A 21,366-nucleotide genomic window follows, 5' to 3' on the forward strand; every position below is an offset into this window, starting at 1 on the left:
AGATGTCTACGAGAAAAATAAAACAGTAAATTACATAAAGTGATTACATAGTCATTATACTATGGTATAGTATAGTATAGTTGAGTATAGTAAAGTACAGTGTAGTATGTATGGTACGGTATGGTATGTTAAAGTATAGTATAGTACAGTATAGTAGTATATAGTATAGTTTAGCCTGGTATGTATGATATAGAATAGCATAGTATAATATAGTATAGTGTAATATAGCATGATATGTATGGTACAGAATAGTATAGTATAGTATGGTATAGTATAGTACAGCAAAGCCTGACTTTCCCTGCCTTTTGTGTCCTGTGTTCACTTCACTTCCTGTCCTTGTCTATTTCCCACCTTGGTGATTGTCTGCCCCGCCCTTAATTGAACCCTCCTGTGTCTAATCACCTGCACCTTCCCAGTGTATTTAAACCCTGTGTGTCCCCTGTCTCATTGTCGGTTTGTCTGTTGTGTTTCCTGGTTAGTTGTGATTCCTGCTCTGCTTTGCTCCCTGTTTTTTTCGACAATGATTCCTGGAATGTCCCTGATTTGATTCCTGCTCTTTTCTGTTTCCTGTTTAGTGGTTTTGTTTTCCTGGACTTTTTTTGTTACACATTTTTTGATTCCTCTGCTCTACAAGTTTTGATTTGAACATTTTCATAATTGCATTTGGGTCTGTCCCCTATTACCGTTTTGGTCTTAAATCCTGACAGGTATGTGTAGTCTAGTTTATTATAGTATATTATAGTATACTATGGATCACGTGGTATGGTATGGTAGGTATAGTAATAGTAAAATAAGGTAGTATGAATTAGTACAATACAGTAAATTATAATATTAGTATACTACATTTCACCAACATGAAATCCCGAATTACTGAAAACACAACAGAATTATCATTGCTGTTAAGCGTGATGCGAGATACCAGAGAAAATCAATACTATTCCCAATTTGTCTCGGTGTCCTGCATACTTGGGGTTTATTCAGCATTCTTTGATTGCTTTAACAGCCACTCCAGACACATGGCAGTTACTAAGCGAGATGAGACAACACTCCAATCAACACTAATCTCAAAATAACTGCCAGTGAAATACCAATATGTTGCCGTGTGGTATGGATTTGGCCTAGTCTATAAAGTCCTGTAATCAAGGAGTGAGTCATGTACATAGTTAACATTTTAGTACAATATTTACTGCACTGATGTTTTATTTAATCAAGTATTTCTTGTACTTATCAATTGCTTCCTCCTCTTCAATGACTATAATGACTCTTAACTTGCACTGATTAAACTCTGACAATTACTTTTTTCTATTACCCTTAATGCTCTCAATTGTTCAGGAAAAAGATCACCTTTCTATTAATACTTTTGTCTTGTGTTGTCTAGTTTGTCATGAACATGCTTCATATAATAAAACTACCCCATTACTTTTCCTTTTTGTTCCATTGCCGTTTTGATTTAGTGTTGTATGTATGAATCTAATATGACAAAGGATTGGCAACCACAAGTTCTAACCACAAGTACTATGACGCACAGATATTTTATTACCTCTCACTTTGAAAGACTGCTGGTTTCTGTGTGTGTGACATTAAATAAATGCTAATAATTGGTACAAGTAACACTTTTATTTGAAGTAGTTATAGCAAAATAAATACTTAATTTCCAAAAAAGAGACCATTACATCATCTAAAGCACTTAACAGTCATCACTCTTATAATAATGTTAAGCTGCAGGTTTACGTCAAGACCACTTAAAGTGTGACCTAGAAAGGCTGCTGCTCTGTCCATGGTTCTGAAATGGCCTTGGATGTCTCATCGTGTTGTTAAATTCCCACTTTTACAGAAATAGCTCTTTTGTTGTCCCTGTGATTCTGAATAATGTATCTCAAACCGCCGTTCCGTCGTGACATTTGCTCACATCGTCCCCGGGTAAGCATGGGGGCAGGAGCATGAATCCCTCATCAGAGCCCGCAAAGGTCAAGTCATATTGATCTCACTATGCAAACTCGCTGCATATTGTCGGAATCAAACCTCCAAAGTTGGGTTGAGGTCGGACATTTTCAGGCCAGAACTCACTCTCCGATTCGGCTCTTGTTATGCATTTTAAGAGCTGAAATGGGCAAATTGCCACAGGAATTTAGCAGATCAAACAAAATATACTTGGCATGAAGTGATGAATCGACAGAGGCTGTTCATCCATGTGTTGGCGGTCATTTCGTGGTGCGTAAAACGCGCGCTCGGGGGTGGGGACTTGTTTGGAGAGGCAGGGCCACAGAGCACAGGACGACTCTCTGCATCCACAGGTTGCCGCTTGGCTCTCTCCTCTCTGAGCATCATAGCAACCAGACCCAAGCCGGTGGAGATAAACTGAGGAGTCGTTAGACTCGGACTTGGACTGCACATAGAATCTCGTGAGCAAAATGCTAAATCCACAGCCTTTGGAAAATTCGATCATAACCTGCCTGAACAACAATTTAATTGTATTGCACAGGACTTTTCTGTCGTAGAATATCTTGTCAACGTTTCTTCCGGGGACTCTGCGTTGTTTTCGAGACCACCATGCCACAGGTCCCTCGCAGCAGCTGCATCGCCGTGACAACAGCAACATAATGGCATGTAGGAGCGGTTGCTGTTGCGGTCCAATAAACGAGGATAACGCGAGGTTCCTGCTGCTGGCATTGTTCATCATCTTCTATCTCTTTTGTGGAGCCGCAGTCTTCTCCGCGCTGGAGCAGCCAAAGGAGCGCGAGGCGAAGGATCGCTGGACGCAGAGGTTCGAGCATTTCAGTCAGAGGTTCAACCTGAGTAAGAAAGACCTGAATAACTTCCTCAGGAACTACGAGGAGGCGAACGTGGCGGGTATCCGTGTGGACACAGTCAGACCTCGATGGGACTTCACCGGCGCTTTTTACTTCGTGGGAACTGTAGTATCAACCATTGGTGAGATGGCGTTTAATACGAGTGTCAAACGCAGTGTTCTCCGTCAGCTCTATCATCTTTTTATCAACATTTTAAAATCCACCAGTGAATATGTCTTTGAGACCATCATCACTTATGAACTATGTGCTTGTGTGCGTTTGCATGTTATTACAACTTATTTCATTTCCCCATAATGTGAGTCAATTTTACAAATGTGATGGTTGACTTGTCATAGCAGCGTTAATGGTGGCTCTGGTCCATTTAGATGTACTGGTCAGCCATGCAGTGTGTCAACACACACACACACACACACACACACACACACACACACACACACACTAGCCATGGAACTGGCTCACCTGAATGAACTGAAGCATAACTAGAGACCATCTTCAGACCAGCTGCGATGCCAAATCGGGCCAGGGAGTAAAGTGTGTGTGTGTGTGTGTGTGTGTGTGTGTGTGTGTGTGTGTGTGTGTGTGTGTGTTTTCCTACCACCATACTTCACCGCCCTTGCTTGGACCACACCCATCTTTCACACTCAACTACACACCTGTAGACAGGTAGACATATTAACACCTGGCAAAGTACTCAAAACCTCCTCAGAGGTAGTTCCTGCTACAGAAGGTGTCTCCACATTTTGTCATGATGACTCAGACACACAAGGGGAAAACAATACCAGTGTGACTATCGCGGCTGTTTTTTTTAATTCAAGTAAGACCTCCACTTTCCACATATCTGTTAAGAGATCCACGTCAAGTAATTTTTAAAGTGTGCAACATCTCTTAGTTGTGAATTAAGACCTGCGATTTCAGTCAGTGCGTTCGACCAAACTGAGAAAAAAAGAAACTTCAGGACTGAGATACAGAGACATCCCTCTTAGCAACAGCACTGTTGACCTTTTGTTGTCCATACTTCTGATTTGTACATGCTCACTCTGCTTTGTCCCCTCAGTACCTGATGGGTAGTGCTGTTTCAACATCTGTGACTGGTGTGAGTTGATTCATGATGATTGACAGTTTGACAGGCCTTCTGACTAGATGGGCATCACCATTTAAATGAGAGTTATGTTGATAAGGACCAGACCGTATCAAGTTCTTCACTTCACACACTGTGATTGATGGGGGCATAAAAAGAGGTGATCATTACAGTGATGCCATTATCCTCCCATGATTCCTAAAGTCACTGACGATTTTCAAGATGAAAATACATATTTTCAAATCAAACACATTGTTTTCCTCTGCACTTCTGCACTTTCCTGAGACCTCTGAAAGAGTAGCAGAGATAACCACAAACTTCATCACATATTTCATCAAGTAGCATTCATGTAGTACTACATCTCTACAAGGTCCAGTAAGTAATGGACCTGCTGATCAATAACTGTAACAAGATTGCATCTTATCTCAGATCTTATACATGACGTTGCATCGTCATAAAATCACACGTCATCATTGATGCAACCTCCTGTAGAGATACTGTATGCTGTACCACACTTTCTCATCTGTTAACTGAAGTTTACAATCACAGAGATTTTCTATTATTTAACTCTCATTAATCAAAGCAATAACTCTTCATAATTTTCATCTTTTCACTTTCATCTCTCAGTTTTACAAACACATCAATATTTCCTATCCTCAAGAAGAGAACTGTATGCATCAGACTGTGGCATCTTTTATATATGCGTGGTCAGAGCATATGCACATATAGTGTTAGTCCTCATGTTTAGAGTTCCACTGATGTAGATGCTTCAGTGAATAGCGACAATTTTAATTGAAATAATAAAACTTGTTTTGGCTAAATTACGATATTATGATAGCACTGTGCATAGATTGGTTTACTTTCTAATTTAAGCCAATAGTTTTAAATGTTGGTTAATGCGCTCATTCTGAGATGAGAAGATAAGAGGATCTTTACCACTCTCATGCATCCGGTAAACCTGTAGTTTGTAGAGTTGCGAAGTGGGAAGAGATATCTCGGATGGTGCCACGCCATTGTTCCACTCCAAAAAATGTCCCATTGGACCGAAAGCCCATTTGTTCAACAGCTCGTTATCCTGAAAACAAACACCCATTGTTCTGAAAGCCTATTGCACAAAAAATACACACTTTCCCTGGAAAAAAACATGTGAATGATGTCATCAGTCATTCAGTCATCAGCCAATCATATACTGTATGTATACTGTATACACAATCTTGCCCTCTTCCCATCTCCAGTCTCCGTGCTAAGCTAAGCTAACTGGTTGCTTGTTGTGGCTTGATGTTTAACAGACAGATATACTTCCAGCATACCTTCTAAAAAGACAAACTATTGTTTTCTTGAGTGAGTGAGTGAGGTTGCGTTTGGAAGGTAGAAGTCAGGACTGTGTATAACCCCCCCAAAAAAAACCATCCCATTTGGCTTAATTGTAATTGATTGTCGTGAAGAAAACCACCTCAATTAGCCCCGTGAGAACAAATCTGAATGCAGAGGCAATCAAATCCTCAGAGTATGTTTTTCATGACACAAGATGCAGTAACATTTATCTTGTTTTCTAGTGAAAAGAGCTCTCATGTTTTAAGAGTTCACAGCTGCCGCTGCACACCACAGAACAATGTGCATGTGACTGTGTAATAAATAGCCTTACAAATAACAGTATGTGTTAACATTTTCAACAATGCTATGAACAGACAGAGAGACAGACGGTGCTTTATTGAGCTTTCACTGTTAAATGAGGGATGAAAAGGAGACAAGGATCACTGAGACTAGTTCAGTCGATGGAAAGACCTCTCAGTTTGACTCCCATTCTGTTCATCTGTCTTTTCACAAGAGACTAAGAAGTCACACTCTAGCAGTGTCTCAGAGTAAAAACAGCTTAATGGGTTCTTCTTACCTATAAGAATACGAGAAAATTATCAAATTGAGATGTGAATGGGCCCCAGTGGGTCTTTTACACTGCAAATGACTGGAGGGACTACAGTGAAATGTTAGATTAACCCACACTTTGGGACTAATTGCTGTGATATGCTTGGACTGAAAACACCTCAGCTCTTTAAGTGAGTTACAAAGAGACGGAGAGAGAAGAAGATGGTGTCATTAATGGCAACCCAGTCGATCAAAGTAGTTGTGTGATTATAATTTTCCCGTGGAAGAGTAGGAGATCAGCCATTTTTTTTTAATGACAGAGAGGATGTAAGTTTGGTTTAAAATGCAGGTCAAAGCAGCTGGAAGCAATGGACACACACATCTTCTCTACAAATGACCCATTAATTTACTAATTTGTAAGTGTGTGTGAGTTTAAATAAAATAGGGGCACTAAATATGTTTTTCAAGAGATGGTAATATTTTTTAGTAAAATTATTTGTTTATTCTTTATTCAGAGACCTTCAAGTACTTCAAGTACTCTAAGTGTTCATTATATTTTATCTGGATGTAGATTTCCACTTAGTGCGTAGTGTTTTTGTGTGTATCTCAGGGTTTGGGATGACCACTCCTGCCACCATCGGAGGAAAAGTCTTCCTGATGTTCTACGGCCTACTCGGCTGTGCAGCCACCATCCTCTTCTTCAACCTCTTCCTGGAGCGCGTCATCACCGTCATCGCCGTGGTCCTCAAGTCCTGTCACGAACGACGCCATAACAAAGCTATGCGGCCTCCAAATGGCCAGCGGGTCTCTGGGGGAAACAGAGCAGGCGGAACTGGGGGAAGTGGAGGAGGAAAAAAACAGGATCTGGCTGGCTGGAAGCCTTCGGTCTACTGCGTCATGCTTATTCTTGGAGCGGCAGCCATCTTGGTGTCCTGCTGTGCCTCGCTCATGTATTCGGCAGCAGAGGGCTGGGGCTACCTGGACTCACTCTACTTCTGCTTTGTGGCCTTCAGCACCATCGGTTTTGGAGACATGGTGAGCAGCCAGCGGGTCGTCTACGAGGGCCACACCACAGCCGCATATCGGCTGGGCAACTTCTTCTTCATCCTGACCGGCGTCTGCTGCATCTACTCCCTCTTCAACGTCATCTCCATTGTCATCAAGCAGGTCCTCAACTGGCTGCTGAGGAGGCTGGAGGCTCCTTGCCACTGCTGTTTGCCCAGTAGGGGTGACCACCCCCACCGGCGACCCCGGCGGAACGTGGTGGCCCCGGGTCACCTACGCGCCCGCAGGGACCCCTCCATCGAGACAGACGCCATCAACGAAAGCGAGACTGACACTGGGCGCAGGATGTCTGGGGAGATGATCTCGATGAGGGATTTCCTGGCAGTCAACAAGGTGAGAGCTTCAGGGCTGGAGCAGGTTGTGGCTGACAGCTGGTGTGACATTCAACCCATCTAATATAATCACATGTGTTATTACATGCAAGACATTCAGTTATCTCCCAGAGTAATTAGAGTGATTAAACTGCTCACAAGAGTAGCAGAAAGGATATTCAGTCAATAATGGTTTCCCTGTAGTCATTAACTGCTTATTCACCCTCCTCTCAGTCATCTCCCTCATCATAAGCTGCATTAAATGTTCAATGCTCAATCGCAGCTTCCCTGCAGGGCTGTTAATGCAGAATGTAATATATCACGTTACATATCACTGCCTGTCCGTACTTATTATTTAATTATTGACACCAATGTTAAATGATATTAGTTACTGTCTAAATAGAATGAAAATATGCAAGATCAATAGTTTAACTATGGTTACATATTGTGATTAATATTTCGATAAGGACTTCCAGTCAGCAGAAATGTTTGTTTTTTTCTGCTGTTTTCTAGGCTACATTTGTATTATGTGTAAAATATATCTGAATACCAATGGCCTTACTCCACTGCTATCGCCCCTTCAACAGCCCTCAAAGCCACTCTGAGGTGTCAATTGTCCAAACATTTACATAACTGCTAGCCCTCTTTTCAGACGAGACGAATGAGCAGTGTGAGCTGTTGAATGTCAAAACTGTGCTCATTCACTGCAGGATCATTCTGAACTGGAAAAACTAAATCTCAATCTCAGAGTAATTAGAAGACTAAATGGTGTACTGCTGGAAGGATGTGAATGAACTGATAATGGTAAAACCATTCAAACAAAAGTCATCATTAAGATGTGGAAACATGTTATAGACTACTAACACAGTATACAATATCTTAAAGATGGTAAATACAGAATACAGAGCATTTTAGTGACTCCACACGACTTCCAACATGGTGATGCTGAGCTGGCGGCTAGCAGCTAATGGTGCGAACACTGCAACCGTGGGAACTGGAGGGTAGGTGCTACACTTCCGCAACGATGCCGTCGGTCGGGACGGCGTTATCAGCTTTCATGTACATGTACTACAAGCCAGCAAGACTGGCTATATCAACAAGTCAAGGAGAAGCTCTGATAACACACACACACACACTGACTACACTACAGTCATTTAGCAACAATTCAGTATCTATCGTACGGGAGCAATTTTGGGGTTAAGTGTCTTGCTCAAGGACACATTGACATAAGACTAGCAGAGCAGGAGCCGGGGATCGAACCGTTGACCCTCTGATTGAAAGGCGGCCCTGCTCTTCACTTAGCCACCCCACTCCTCTATGTCTTGGCATAACAAATAACTCTGTGATGCTATATTAATGCTCTGAATCCCATAAATATAGACCAAGAGTGTGTTATTATCACATTGTCAGTACCATAACATTATTTGGAGACATTAGTTTTAAAAAGATTTGACATTTACATGAGGTTCAGGGTTGTCCTCAGCACAATGACGTAACATCTTTATGCATTTGAATTACTTGGTGATCATTTCAGGCTTAAGAATTAAGATAATTTAAAGAGAGGTTAAGGTTATTCCACATTCAAATATCCCCGTCACATCTCTGAAGGTTTTCATGCCAAATTTGGGGAGTTGCACTTGAGAACACGTTTTGGTAAAGTGTTAAAAAACAGTGCTCTAACACTGACATAGCACCTGATTATTAGAAACCATGAGCAGCTTATTTAAACATGGCAACTCTGGTACAAATATGTTTATTTCCAACATTTCTAAAGGACTATTCAGTAACAAAATTTCCATCACATAGGTACAGGTTAAACTTGTAGGACGGTGAGAAAAAAAGGAAGAAACCTTAGGAAGAGCAACAGAGGAAGGTTCCCTCTATCAGGATGGACAGAAGTACAATAGATGTCATGTGTACAGAATGAACATAACAGAGTTACAACACATTCAATGCATATGACAGAAATGATTCATATAATGTGAGTAGTAAGTATAATAATGATGGAAATATTACGACTACTAATAATAACAGCAGCAGTGAATATAGTAGAATAACAATGATAACAAAAGCAGTAATGGTATCAGCAATAGCAAGCAATGCGACTACTAATAATGATGATAGTAGCAGTAGGTGTCAGACCACGGCAGGAGGCAGGACCAGGGTCCAGATAAAACCACGATCCATGGAAACCTGTGAGGAGAGAAAGCACAAAGACTCCGGGGAAGAAGCAAAGTCAGTAATGAGCGTTAATGGGACATGAATTCATACAGAAATAGATAGAGAAGAGGAGCTCAGTGTATCCTATGAAGTCCCCCGGCAGTCTAGGCCTATCTAGCATATCTAGGGCTGGTCCAAGGCAAACCTGAGCCTTACTATAACTATAAGCGTTAGGGCTGGCATCACATGATGAACCTGGAAATAGTAATTCCACAGTTTGACCATGGTGTAAAGTTTGCTTCAAAGCCCGGGTGCTCTTCCTGTGGGATTGGGTCCCAACCTACACTGCAAACATGCACTGCATTGCAAATCGCATATATTTTACTTTTAGTAGAACTGCAACTGCCCTCACAAAGTGCATAATGTTGCAGGCAGTATGCATTCAATTGAGACATACTACTTTGTCATAATATGGCACCTAGAGCTTTGACCATCTAGCTCATATAGCCACTGGATGGATTGAGGGTCAGAATAGCCAGAAAAGCATATAGGCTTTTATACTGCAAATTGTGACTGGATGCAGTAGGACCTATGAAGGCAAATTATATTGGCAAATCACTGTCAAAATCCGAGAGTGCAAATGAGATCCACGCGCGCACGCAAATCAAACAGCCGCGCGCGTATTTTACTTTGACGAGCGCCTTTACATCACTCTGCGAGCAAAATTCACTCTTGCGCGAGCAAAATTCGCTTGCGAAACTTTAACCTGCTCGCTCTTGAGTAGTTTTTCTTTTTGACAGTAAGTAGGAGGACCCAGTCTCCATTCTATCTCTACATCTAATTGGTTACAATCCTCGTCTTTGGACTGGCCGGATATCACTGTGACACTCCGCCACTAAACACTACTCCACTACATCGCAGAATGTTCTACATTTGTCTGACAGGTTTTGTAAACTTTTCAGACTGTAGAGGCTGATGAAATACAAATGATGAAACATGATGTCATCATATTTAATCATACTGTTGTGTTTACAGAAGAGCTATAATGTATATAATATGAGCAACAATTTGGACCGGCTCAAGGATCTGTAGCCAAGATTAGTGACCACTCTTTGTATATTAACTGTTTGCCCAACTTAAATCACTGACAAGTAATTAGTGGATGAAAGGTATTCAGATCCTTCACTGCAGTAAACGTACTAATACCAGACTGATGAAACAATCCACTACGAGTAAATACCTGCATTCAAAACCTTAGTCAAGTATGTTATTATCAGGAACATGTACTTTACGTGCAGAAAGTAAAAGTGCCCGTGCAGTAAGATGTACATTATTTGCCCCTGACCTGTAGTGCAATCTGAAAATCCCCCCCTAGCGTCTGTCAGAGTGATATCCGGTCCATCCAAAGACGAGGATTGTAACCAATTAGATGTAGAGATACAATGGAGCCTGCGTCCGCCTACTTACTAGTGATGGGAATTCCGGCTCTTTTTAGAGAACCGGCTCTTTTGGCTCGGCTCACTAAAAAGAGCCGGCTCTTTCAGCTCCCAAATGGCTCTTCAGATTTTTTGGTGCTTAAATTAATTTATTACCAACAATAATGTAAAATTATGCGCAATATGAATTACTAATGTAAAAAAAACATGCACTATATCAAATGTTTCTTATATAAATACACTTTTATTTATACACTCTACAGAGTGATAAAAAAAATAAATTAGAAAGTGCAAAAACAAACGTTTAACTATTTACAAATTAACTTACTTTTAACTATTAATATCAGGTTCACTTGCTTGTCTTTGTTCTTCCAATTGCACTGATGGATGAACAGTTGTCATGTGCCTGTGCAGGTTGTTTGTGGAGCCAGCTCGATATAACATTTTAGTCTTGCAGACTCTACGTTCTGCCTTAGTTTGGTCAATGTAATTGAAATGTGTCCAGATTTTGCTGCGTTTCCTGTTGACTCTCATTTTTTCAACTTTTTTTTTTTTACCCTTCCAGTCCGTTGCTCTCTTTCTCTCTCGTGACTCGTCGTCTCCCTCCCTCCTGTTCGTGTGCTTGCTTTGTGCTGTGTGTGTAACTCCCGCCCCTCCCCCAGAGAGCGAGAGCGAGAGAGAGAGAGAGAGAGAGAGAGAGAGAGAGAGAGAGAGAGAGAGAGAGAGAGAGAGAGAGAGAGAAACAAAAAAAAAAAAAAAAAAAATCGGCTCCCAAACAGGAGCCGGCTCCCATCGTTCATGTCAAAGAGCCGGCTCTCAGAGCCGTTTCGTTCGCGACCGACACATCACTACTACTTACTGTCAAAAAGAAAAACTACTCGCGAGCGAGCAGGGTAAAATTGAGAGGGAATTTTGTTCGCAGAGTGATGTAAAAGCGCTCGTCAACGTAAAATACGCGCGCGGCTGTTTGATTTGCGCGCGCGCGTGGATCTCATTTGCACTCTCGGATTTTGACAGTGATTTGCCTTCATAGTATTGTGTCATAATAAATCTTTTTCTGACATACTTAACGGGTATCAGGTATTAGAACGCACAGTCCACTCCTCTCAACCTTGACAAAGGCAGCGCATACCAGATCTACTTCCTCAGTTCTTACCTTTCACAATAAAAGCCCTAGACATATATCCTGTTAACCAAAGATAACTCAGTTTCACTCAGAGCACTACTCAATAAAATAGCTTGCAGAAGTTTAGGATATACAGGATAACAGTTTATCTAAGACAGACTGCCAGATGCTGTTGTGGAGCCAATATGATCCTGATGGTTGTGTAGCGGACCCCAGCCGGACAATGGTGAAGTGTACTGATGTTTCCAGAGGCCTTTATTTATTTTTTCTTGATTTAAACCAATCTCCAGTAAGAGCTACGGAACAGATACGACATAAATGAGCTCTTACGAGTTTAAACATTCCTTAAATACAGTTAAATATACATGGGAGCATTAATTAAACATTTTCTCTAATATATATACATTTCAAAAGCACATGTAAAAAACGAAATATAGCATTAGCTTAAAATTACAGCTTAGTCATTTAGCTAACCCTCTTAAGCTAACATTAGCATCTGATTGAAACAGAAATACAACAAACACACAATACCTTGTTTCCGTTCCAGCTAGGTGCTTAACCGTTAATTAATAAACTAATATTGCAGAGGAATATTTATAACATATTTTCGTCTGCACCGTCAATCTTTTTATCCAAATCCAAGTCAAACTACTATACTCTGACGAGTTGGATCTACTTCCGGTTTCGCCAGAAGGACTTCAAAATAAAAGGACCCAAAACATAGAAAGGGCACTTACAAAATAAAGGCTAGCAGGAAGTGATTAACTTAGGTAACAAAGAAAAGGGTTTGTTGGAAATATTCACCTTACATATAACAGAACCTCATAAGAGTCCTTTACACTCCCACCAATCATGAGTAAATAATGTAACTGTATACAATTTACATTAGGCACGAATGATTTTTAACTGAAAATGACCTTCCATATACAAATAAGAAAGTAAAAAACCTTCATAAACTAAGTGAGCTCACAACCCTTTTAGAGAAAGTATTTTGAACCATATTAGAGTGAGCAGCTTTAATCATTTTCCAGCAGCAGGACTAGCTTCTGGACTGGTCGCTCAACCTCAGATATCTTGTGAAGACGCTCTCCCCTTTCCCCAAGCTTCTTGTCACCGAGGCGAACCTTAACTCTCCTCACTAGTCCGTCTTTGTCAGTAGAGGTTTCTCTACTGACATTCTTCTACTACATTTTCCTTAGCTAGATGCTTCAATCCATAGTTTGCGCATCCAGGGGAGAAGGCCGCACCAAACAGATGCACCTTCATCCTGAATTCGCTGGGTGGTGAGTTCAAGACTCCTTGATTCCACCAGAGAAAGCGCAGATAGTTGCGATCAGCCTCATCCACATGAAATTGATGGAACATTTTTTCAATCTCACTCATCAGTGCAACAGGGTGCCGTCGAAAGTGAATGAGAACTCCACTCAAGTTGTTCAACATGTCAGGCCCAGAGAGGAGGTGGTCGTTGAAGGTGGTTCCTTTGTACCTGGCAGAGCAATTGAACACTACGCGAAGTTTATCTGGCTTTCTTGCATGATAAACGTCGTGATGTGGAATGTACCATCTCTCACCTTCACTCCCACCATCTGCGATCTGCTCTGCGTCTCCTCTTTCGATGACCTCCTCCATGAATTTGACATACCGCTCCTTATACCCTTCGTTCCGTTGCAATTTCCTTTTCAGGTGGTTGAGGCGTATCATGGCTGAATCTTTGTTATCAGGTAAGCTGGGTCTGCTTTTGAAAGGCAGAGGCATTTCGTAGTGGCCATGTGTATTTTTCCGTATGCTCTCATCTAGCTTGTTGAGAAAGGTGATGTCGTCTTGTGACACTGTTTTACAGTCTTCACTGCCATCCTTGAAGTCAGATTCTAGAATTCGAATAGCATCTGCAGGTGTTACCAGAGGTAGCTCTTTAACTGTGATTCTGTGACACAAGCCACTTGTGCTCAGCGAATCATGGCTTTGAGTGGAGCGCCCCACAATAGACCATCCTAGATCTGTCCGTACAGCATAGGGTTCCTCATCTCCTCCTAGAATTACTTGTCTTGGTACCATTGCTCTGGAACAGTTGTAGCCTATCAGAAGTCCTACTTCACAGTCCTTTAGCGGTTGGATTTTGTCAGCTATTTCTCTGAGGTGGCTCCATTGTTTAGCCTTCTCACAAGTGGGAATGTGCAGACGGTTTATAGGTATGCAGTCTTTTGTGTAGGCAACTGGAAGTTCAACATGAATGGATGAACTGTATCCTCTTACACAAAGGCCAGAAACACACTCACTTGGGAGCACTGTGTTCTTTCCAGTCATGGTGGTCAACTTCAACTTCACTGGATACTTGTCAGCAACTAAACTGTCACTCACTTCTTGGTCGATGAATGTGGTATCGCTTTGAGTGTCGAGTAGAGCGTAGACAAGCTTCTCAACCGTAGGGTTGTGTTTAGATGACACCCACACAGGCATTACCATTGATGTGTAGGATGAGCCTTCACCTGCTACACTGAGTGATGTTGCAGTGGCACCTTGATTTGTTCCCGTTTCTGATGAAGACCTTTCCTTTCCATAGTTGTAGTCATGGAGGACTGTCGGATGCTTTTCTTTGCAGTTGTCACAGAAGTGACGGTGACGACAGTCTTTTGCACTGTGGCCAGATTTTAGGCATCCATAGCAAAGTTTCTTCTCCCTTACGTAGTTCCGTCGCTCTGCCAACAGCATCTCCATGAATTTGGGACATGCATGTAGCTGGTGTCCATTATCCTGACAGAGAATACAGGGCGCCTTAACCTGTCTCTGATCTGACCTTTGGTTTGAATTGTCTGTAGCTGTGTGAGTGGTGAGAACACTGGCCCTGTCTCTCTTTGTGTCGATGAGATTTCTCTTTTCAGTGTTAGAGTCTGATGAATGAAGAGCATGGAAAGATGTAATTGGATTGCAAGCAATCTCTGCTTCAGTTGACACAAACATTGCAAAGTCCTTGAAACTTGGAAATTCTTGTTTCTCGTTTAGGCTATGTGTGACTTGTCGGTTCCAGCTTGAAGCTGCCCAGTCTGGTAGTTTACGGGTGAGCTTCTGGTTTTCCTCACAGTCATTTAATATGTCGAGACCCTTGACATGAGGCATGGCATCCTGACAGGCACTCAGAAAATCTAAGAAGCTTCTGAGTCCTTGAGCAGCCTTAGCTTGAATCCTTGGCCAATTGGTGAGCTTCTCTCTGAATGCTCTCTGAATGGTGAATGGCTGGCCAAAGCGACGATTTAGCTTGTTCCAGGCATCCTGATAGGCCTCATCATCGTTTCGGAAGAAAGTGCCATCTAGCACCTGACGTGCTGGACCACCAATGTATTTCTTCAGATAGTAGAGTTTTTCAGCTGGAGCAATAGCCCTTTGGTCGATGAGTGAGGTAAATGCTGCTTTCCATTCAATGAATTGTATTGCATCACCACTGAAGATGGATGGCTCTGGAAGAGGGAGCCTATTTAAGACTATGCTGTCTTGAAAGACCTGAGCAAGAGAGGAAATGTCTGGATGAGAGGGTGTTGCAGCATGTGAATGAGGGACTGTGGTTACAGGCTCATTCTTTGAGTCCTTGTTCCTTTCGTTGTTAAGGCAGTCAGCGGCTTCACGTTCCATCTCTTCATCGTACACCTTAAGTTTGGCTTGAGCCGCCCGCACTTCCTTTTCTGCCTGCAATCGCTCCAACTCCTGTTTTTGTGCCTCTAGAGCCTTCCGTTGCTGTTCCTCTAACTCACGGATCACTTCCCTTTGCCTTTCTTCTGCTACCATCATCTTATAATTTGCTTCCTTCACTGCAAGTTCAGCAGCTGCATCCACACGCGTAGCTGCCGTGGACGAAGTTATGGAGTGGTGTTCAGATTAGCTGTGACTTGAAGAAGGTGAGTTTAATGAGAAGTCTGTCTACGGATCTGCTGTTTCTTCTATGTCAATTGCTCTACTATAGGCGATACTGACAATTTCCGTGGTAACTGATTCACATACGTCTACTCGTCTTCTCACGTCAGTGGAAGGTGTAGCGAGATCTCGAATCTCGAAATACATGTTCATTATGTTATCCTTACTTTTCTTCAGCTCTTCAATGAGAGGCCAGAGCTCGCTCTCTGACATGTACGTCTTCAGCTGATCTCTTGCCTTACGTACATTGAGCTTCCATTTCTCATACATTGAGAGCAGCCTTTTTTCCTTTCTCTGGGCTTCTTCACCTTGCAGCGCAAGCATTTTCTCTGTAGACTTCCGTGCACGTTCAGAGCGTCGAGGACCTTCGGGTTGGTCATCATTTTTGTGAAGATTATCTTTCAGACAGGGTCTCTCAGATACATCTGTCAGTGAGAGGAGCTCACTCTGCAAATCTGGAAGTTCCTTAGTCTCCTTAACGCTACCTGACTCTGACATCATAAACTAAATTTCTTAAATTATTTAGTCAGTAGAGAAACCTTTTATAAAACCATTGCAATAAACAGCATGAACTTATAGTATCAGATCAACAGTAGACAGTAACACAGTTGCGTTTGTGTGCATATGCTCAGATTACTGTAAATATTCAGGTAAGTACCGTGTTAACACAATTCTCAAAGTAATTGGAAGCGTCCAAAGAAGTAAAATGTTTGTAAGTAATAAGAGTCCATATGAATGTAAACAACAGTGTCTTTCCTTTGCTGTAGATGAGCAGGTCTGTATGAAATGTTCACTGGTTCTGTCTAAAGGCTGTTCATGGGGAGCTCACCTTATTTCCTTATTTGCAGTACTGTAGACTGTGGGTAATAAAAGGGGGGGGGCAGCAATGTCACTGAATGTGACCGTACTTGACCATTGCACCGAATCCATGAGAACACTACCAGAATAGCCGAAGTGGATCTCGTGCTGGCACCCAGGCAAATGTGGCGCTAGATGAATCCATGTGGACAGCATGTGGCGACGTAGCAGCAGCAGGTAGCCGTGGAGACCCTCCGTCACGGCCCGTCATGGAGGCAGCAAGTTGTCGGATCGGTGAGGGCCAAGCTCTTACTGTAGCGGACCCCAGCCGGACAATGGTGAAGCGTACTGATGTTTCCAGAGGCCTTTATTTATTTTTTCTTGATTTAAACCAATCTCCAGAAAACACCGTAAGAGCTACGGAACAGATACAACATAAATGAGCTCTTACGAGTTTAAACATTCCTTAAATACAGTTAAATATACATGGGAGCATTAATTAAACATTTTCTCTAATATATATACATTTCAAAAGCACATGTAAAAAACGAAATGTAGCATTAGCTTAAAATTACAGCTTAGTCATTTAGCTAACCCTCTTAAGCTAACATTAGCATCTGATTGAAACAGAAATACAACAAACACACAATACCTTGTTCCCGTTCCAGCTAGGTGCTTAACCGTTAATTAATAAATTAATATTGCAGAGGAATATTTATAACATATTTTCGTCTGCACCGTCAATCTTTTTATCCAAATCCAAGTCAAACTACTATACTCTGACGAGTTGGATCTACTTCCGGTTTTGCCAGAAGGACTTCAAAATAAAAGGACCCAAAACATAGAAAGGGCACTTACAAAATAAAGGCTAGCAGGAAGTGATTAACTTAGGTAACAAAGAAAAGGGTTTTTTGGAAATATTCACCTTACATATAACAGAACCTCATAAGAGTCCTTTACAGGTTGGTCTTCTGAGCAAATCTTTTCAAATCAATTTTGAAAAAAGTGCTTCTGTTGCAAACTCACATATCAAATATAAAATATTCACAGGCAAGTATTTTGCATTTCTGTGCCGTTTTATTTGTCACGCCCGTGGAGTGTAAAGGCCTTAAGGCTCATTGTTTTAGTTAAAACAGAATTAAGAGTCTACAGCAATGCCAACAGTATTGCGCAGCTGTGCTTTGAGCTTAATGCTAAATTTAGCATGCAAATTTATTTTTGCTGGTGTTTTTTTTTTAATGGTGGTAATAAACCAAAGTATTGGACAAATTTAGATTTTGACCTCATGGTGTCAGATGAATAATCAGGTGGATCACTAGAGTTATTAAAATTCATCCTGAGGGTCTTTAACACATGTCATGGCATTCCATCCAATGTTTGTTGAGACATTTCACAAAAAATGTAAAGCGTTAATCTCAAAATAGTGCCAGAGTAAAAGTCAGGGGATCACCAAAGTAAGTATAGGCTTCGCCCACTGGCTTTGTATGTCTGTACATATTCAATCTAATAACATTGACATGCTGCGTAGTAAGCGTTAGTAAAAATACACATAATTGTATAAAACAGCTCCTTTACATTTGATTTAATATTGACTAAACACATGTAAAAGAGCAGAGCTATGTACATTCTCTACATATTGCTTTGTAGAGTGAAAAATTAAACAGAAAGGTTGGTGTGTGGGAGAGTGAATATCTGGTTTCTGTCAGTTACACTTGTTCAGTACTTGTCATCTTTATTCATATAAATCGACACACCAAAGGAGAGCAAAAACACACCATCTGGTAGCCTCATATCATACCTGTGAAATCAGATGTGCCTGCCACAAACGCATTGTATTCATCATTGTTTCGCAAGGCTTCACAGGTTGCACACTTGACTTCCAAACAGAGACAGCAAATATTTTCTCCTCTGTTAATTTCTTTATCTCTTTCTCCTCCTGCAGGTGAATCTGGCCATTATGCAGAAGCAGCTTTCGGAGATGGCCATCGGGCACCCTCGCCAGTCCAGCTCCAGTTCACGCCAGAACGGGTTCTCAGGAGGGGTGGGCGCCCTTGGCATCATGAACAACCGGCTGGCAGAGACTAGCGTTGACAGATAGAGAAACAGCCTGAATCCTTTTTAAAAGTTACAAAAGGAGGACAGAATAAGACATGTAGGGACAAATTGACACTTCCTGGAAAACAGAAGACTTGGGTGGTGTACAAGATTGAATTTATGACTAATTCATATTTTCCATCGACAAGCAAGCTGGCCTCCAGCAGCAACCCACTTCCCTGTCGAGAACATGGCTACATGAATGATGCATGATAGTTTGCTGGAGTCTCACATCTGGACCAGGCTCAGTGTGCCGGAATGTTCTCCCGTGAGGAAGTCAGTTTCCATGGTAATAAAAAAAAGCCTGCCTAGAGCCCTTGTATCCAAGCCTTAAAAACATGATGCAGTACATGCTACTTCACAGCTCAACTTCCACTCATCCATCGTACTTCACAATACTCACGGGTTTACCCACTTCCAAACCGCGTCTGATATAAAAATAGCTTTATTCAAATGACTGTTTGGTTTCATGTCTAGTTATTACATAAAGCTGGTTGGATGTTTACCTTTAATGCAGAACACCTCATTTTACAATTATCAAATTTCAAATGGCAAAATATAAATATATCAATGGCCATCTCATTCGCATCATCCGTGACTCAGACACACATGATTCACATCCATATTATTTGCCATTCAATAGCCTCCCTCTTGGCATTGCTTTCATTCATTACCAGGACAAACAGAAGACAAAACAAACCTATCTCTGGCTGTATTGGTGGTGTTCAGGGTCTGAGATGACACCTGTTAACTTTGGCATTTGCTGAACATTATGTTAACATTGCTGTTCAGGCCTTTGGGCCGTTGGTGTTGATAAATGCAGTGATACAAGTCGCTCCGGGGCTTATTTGATTTTAGCTCAGTGGCATTAGGTTTATCTTTTACCTGTAGTCTGGATTCACCGCAGGTGCAGTACACAAAAGGACAAAAGACAGACATTGTTCATAACATGCCGGCGGAGGGACTGCCTTTGGTGGAACCTGCAAGCAGCCAAGCAGGAGGAGCACTAGTGGACACTACATTATGCTTGATTTAGTGAGATTGTATTGACATCTTCATTCTCTCTGTCTGAAAGGAAATTACAGGGTGAGAATCCTGCAGGCTCCACCTCTGATGTCACCAGCTGAGCTTTGGTAGATCCGACTTAAGAGGGTCTGATTTCCAGAGAACAAGAGCAGAGAGATAACCTGCAAAGAAAGAATGTGCCATAATATTTTTGTAAAGAGTCGGCATGGATTTTTTTTTTCAGGATGACTTCCAATTGTTGTGGGAATACTATATCTGTGAGACATCTGTTGCGAAATGTTTTTCAGTTCACAGCACAAACTGAGAAGAAGGAAGTGCGATTCAGACGATTGCACACGGCATTAATGAAACATATGCAGAGTGAAGAATATATTTGTATAAAAAGAAAGAAACACAATCTAAGGAAGTTTCAATTTTAGCCATGCATGCAGCTTTAGCCTCAGTCTTTTTGCACAATATCATGTAGGCTAGTCTTGAAGTAGAATCTAATACAAGGTTCTTTTTTTTCATTGTCTGCTGTAAACAAAGTCAGCCAGAGAAAGCCTTTTCAAACATTACTCATTGAGCTTACATTTAGCCCAGTTAGCTAGCTTGCCGGACAAATCCTCAAACACTGAACTCCAATATCTTATACTTATATAATAAAACTGACAAAAATAACTTGAATCTAGGAGCCTCCACTCTTTGTCATGGAGACGATCTCCGCTTCAGACTCAGACTCAGACTCAGAATCAGAATCTGACACACAAACTGCAAAGATGTTGCTTTGTCATTGCCATGCACATGCACGCTTCCCACACACAAACACACACACAAGATAGCCAAATAGAGAGAATATGTCCGAGAAGCTGTCGCTACACTTGTAGCTTTGAACAAATGCCTGTTTGTTACTGTCTGTTTGTGAACGTGTGTGCACAAGTGCATGTGTGTGGGACAGGACGGACTCGGACAGATGCAGACATACAAAGACTCTTTGTTGAAGCTCTTTTCTGAGTCACCGCAACTCCCAAAGAATTACTGCTGTCCTTCCCACTGCGTTGGAGTCATTTTGAAACACATTCTAATGGAACGGTCGTGTGGGATTTGACAGTGTGGTTTTATTCTGCTGTGCTGCAGATGGGGTCTCAGTTTACACCGCCATTCATGGCTCAGCGGTAATACACTTCATTATTATTTTCACAGAAGGTGTGAAAACACTGTACCTGAGTAAAGATGCATGTGTGACCCCAATGTGCAATTCTGAGAATAAATGAAAGTGGACATATTTTCTAATTATGACTATATACTACATATAAATTGTAAGATGCAATGTTATATCTGTTAAGCCCAGTTCAGCTCAGCCATGTCTGACCAGAGGCATTAGCTGTAGCACATAAATAGTGACAGCCCTGCGCAATTAGCTAATTATCGTAATGACTTAATAAGGATGGGTGGAATGCATTGTCAATGTTGTGTGTATAATTATTGATCATGTGCATGAGTGTGACTGGGGACGGTAAATAGCACGCAAACCAATTAAATAGTGTTTGACAAAACCAAGGCTGTGAGATCCAGGTGGCACATGGTGCTTATCCAAAATATGCACAGTGAACACTGCATTTGTTCCAAATAAAATAGACAATATTATTTCTGCAGCTTTAGTCCATCCTCTTGTTGAGCACCCATGTTTGAGACATTGTGCAATACTGAGGATGCT

General features: G+C 41.6%; 1 protein-coding gene across 2 annotated transcripts; it reads left to right on the forward strand.

Moving 5' to 3' along the window:
- Nucleotides 1-2,310: 2,310 nt before the first annotated feature.
- Nucleotides 2,311-21,345, forward strand: kcnk13b (potassium channel, subfamily K, member 13b). Of its 2 annotated transcripts, XM_068708654.1 has the most exons (4): nucleotides 2,311-2,931; nucleotides 6,362-6,786; nucleotides 6,919-7,149; nucleotides 18,493-21,345. In XM_068708654.1, the coding sequence occupies exons 1-4, from the start codon at nucleotides 2,601-2,603 to the stop codon at nucleotides 18,646-18,648; spliced, it is 1,143 nt and encodes a 380-aa protein (XP_068564755.1). In that variant the 5' UTR covers nucleotides 2,311-2,600; the 3' UTR covers nucleotides 18,649-21,345. The 2 variants fall into 2 exon arrangements, with proteins under 2 accessions (XP_068564755.1, XP_068564754.1); XM_068708653.1 differs by having other exon boundaries at nucleotides 6,362-7,149.
- Nucleotides 21,346-21,366: the final 21 nt, after the last annotated feature.

The sequence above is a fragment of the Cebidichthys violaceus genome, unplaced genomic scaffold (assembly GCF_023349555.1).
Source record: "Cebidichthys violaceus isolate CVI_PGR_0920_01 unplaced genomic scaffold, fCebVio1.0.p SCAF_14, whole genome shotgun sequence".
NCBI lineage: Eukaryota > Metazoa > Chordata > Actinopteri > Perciformes > Stichaeidae > Cebidichthys > Cebidichthys violaceus.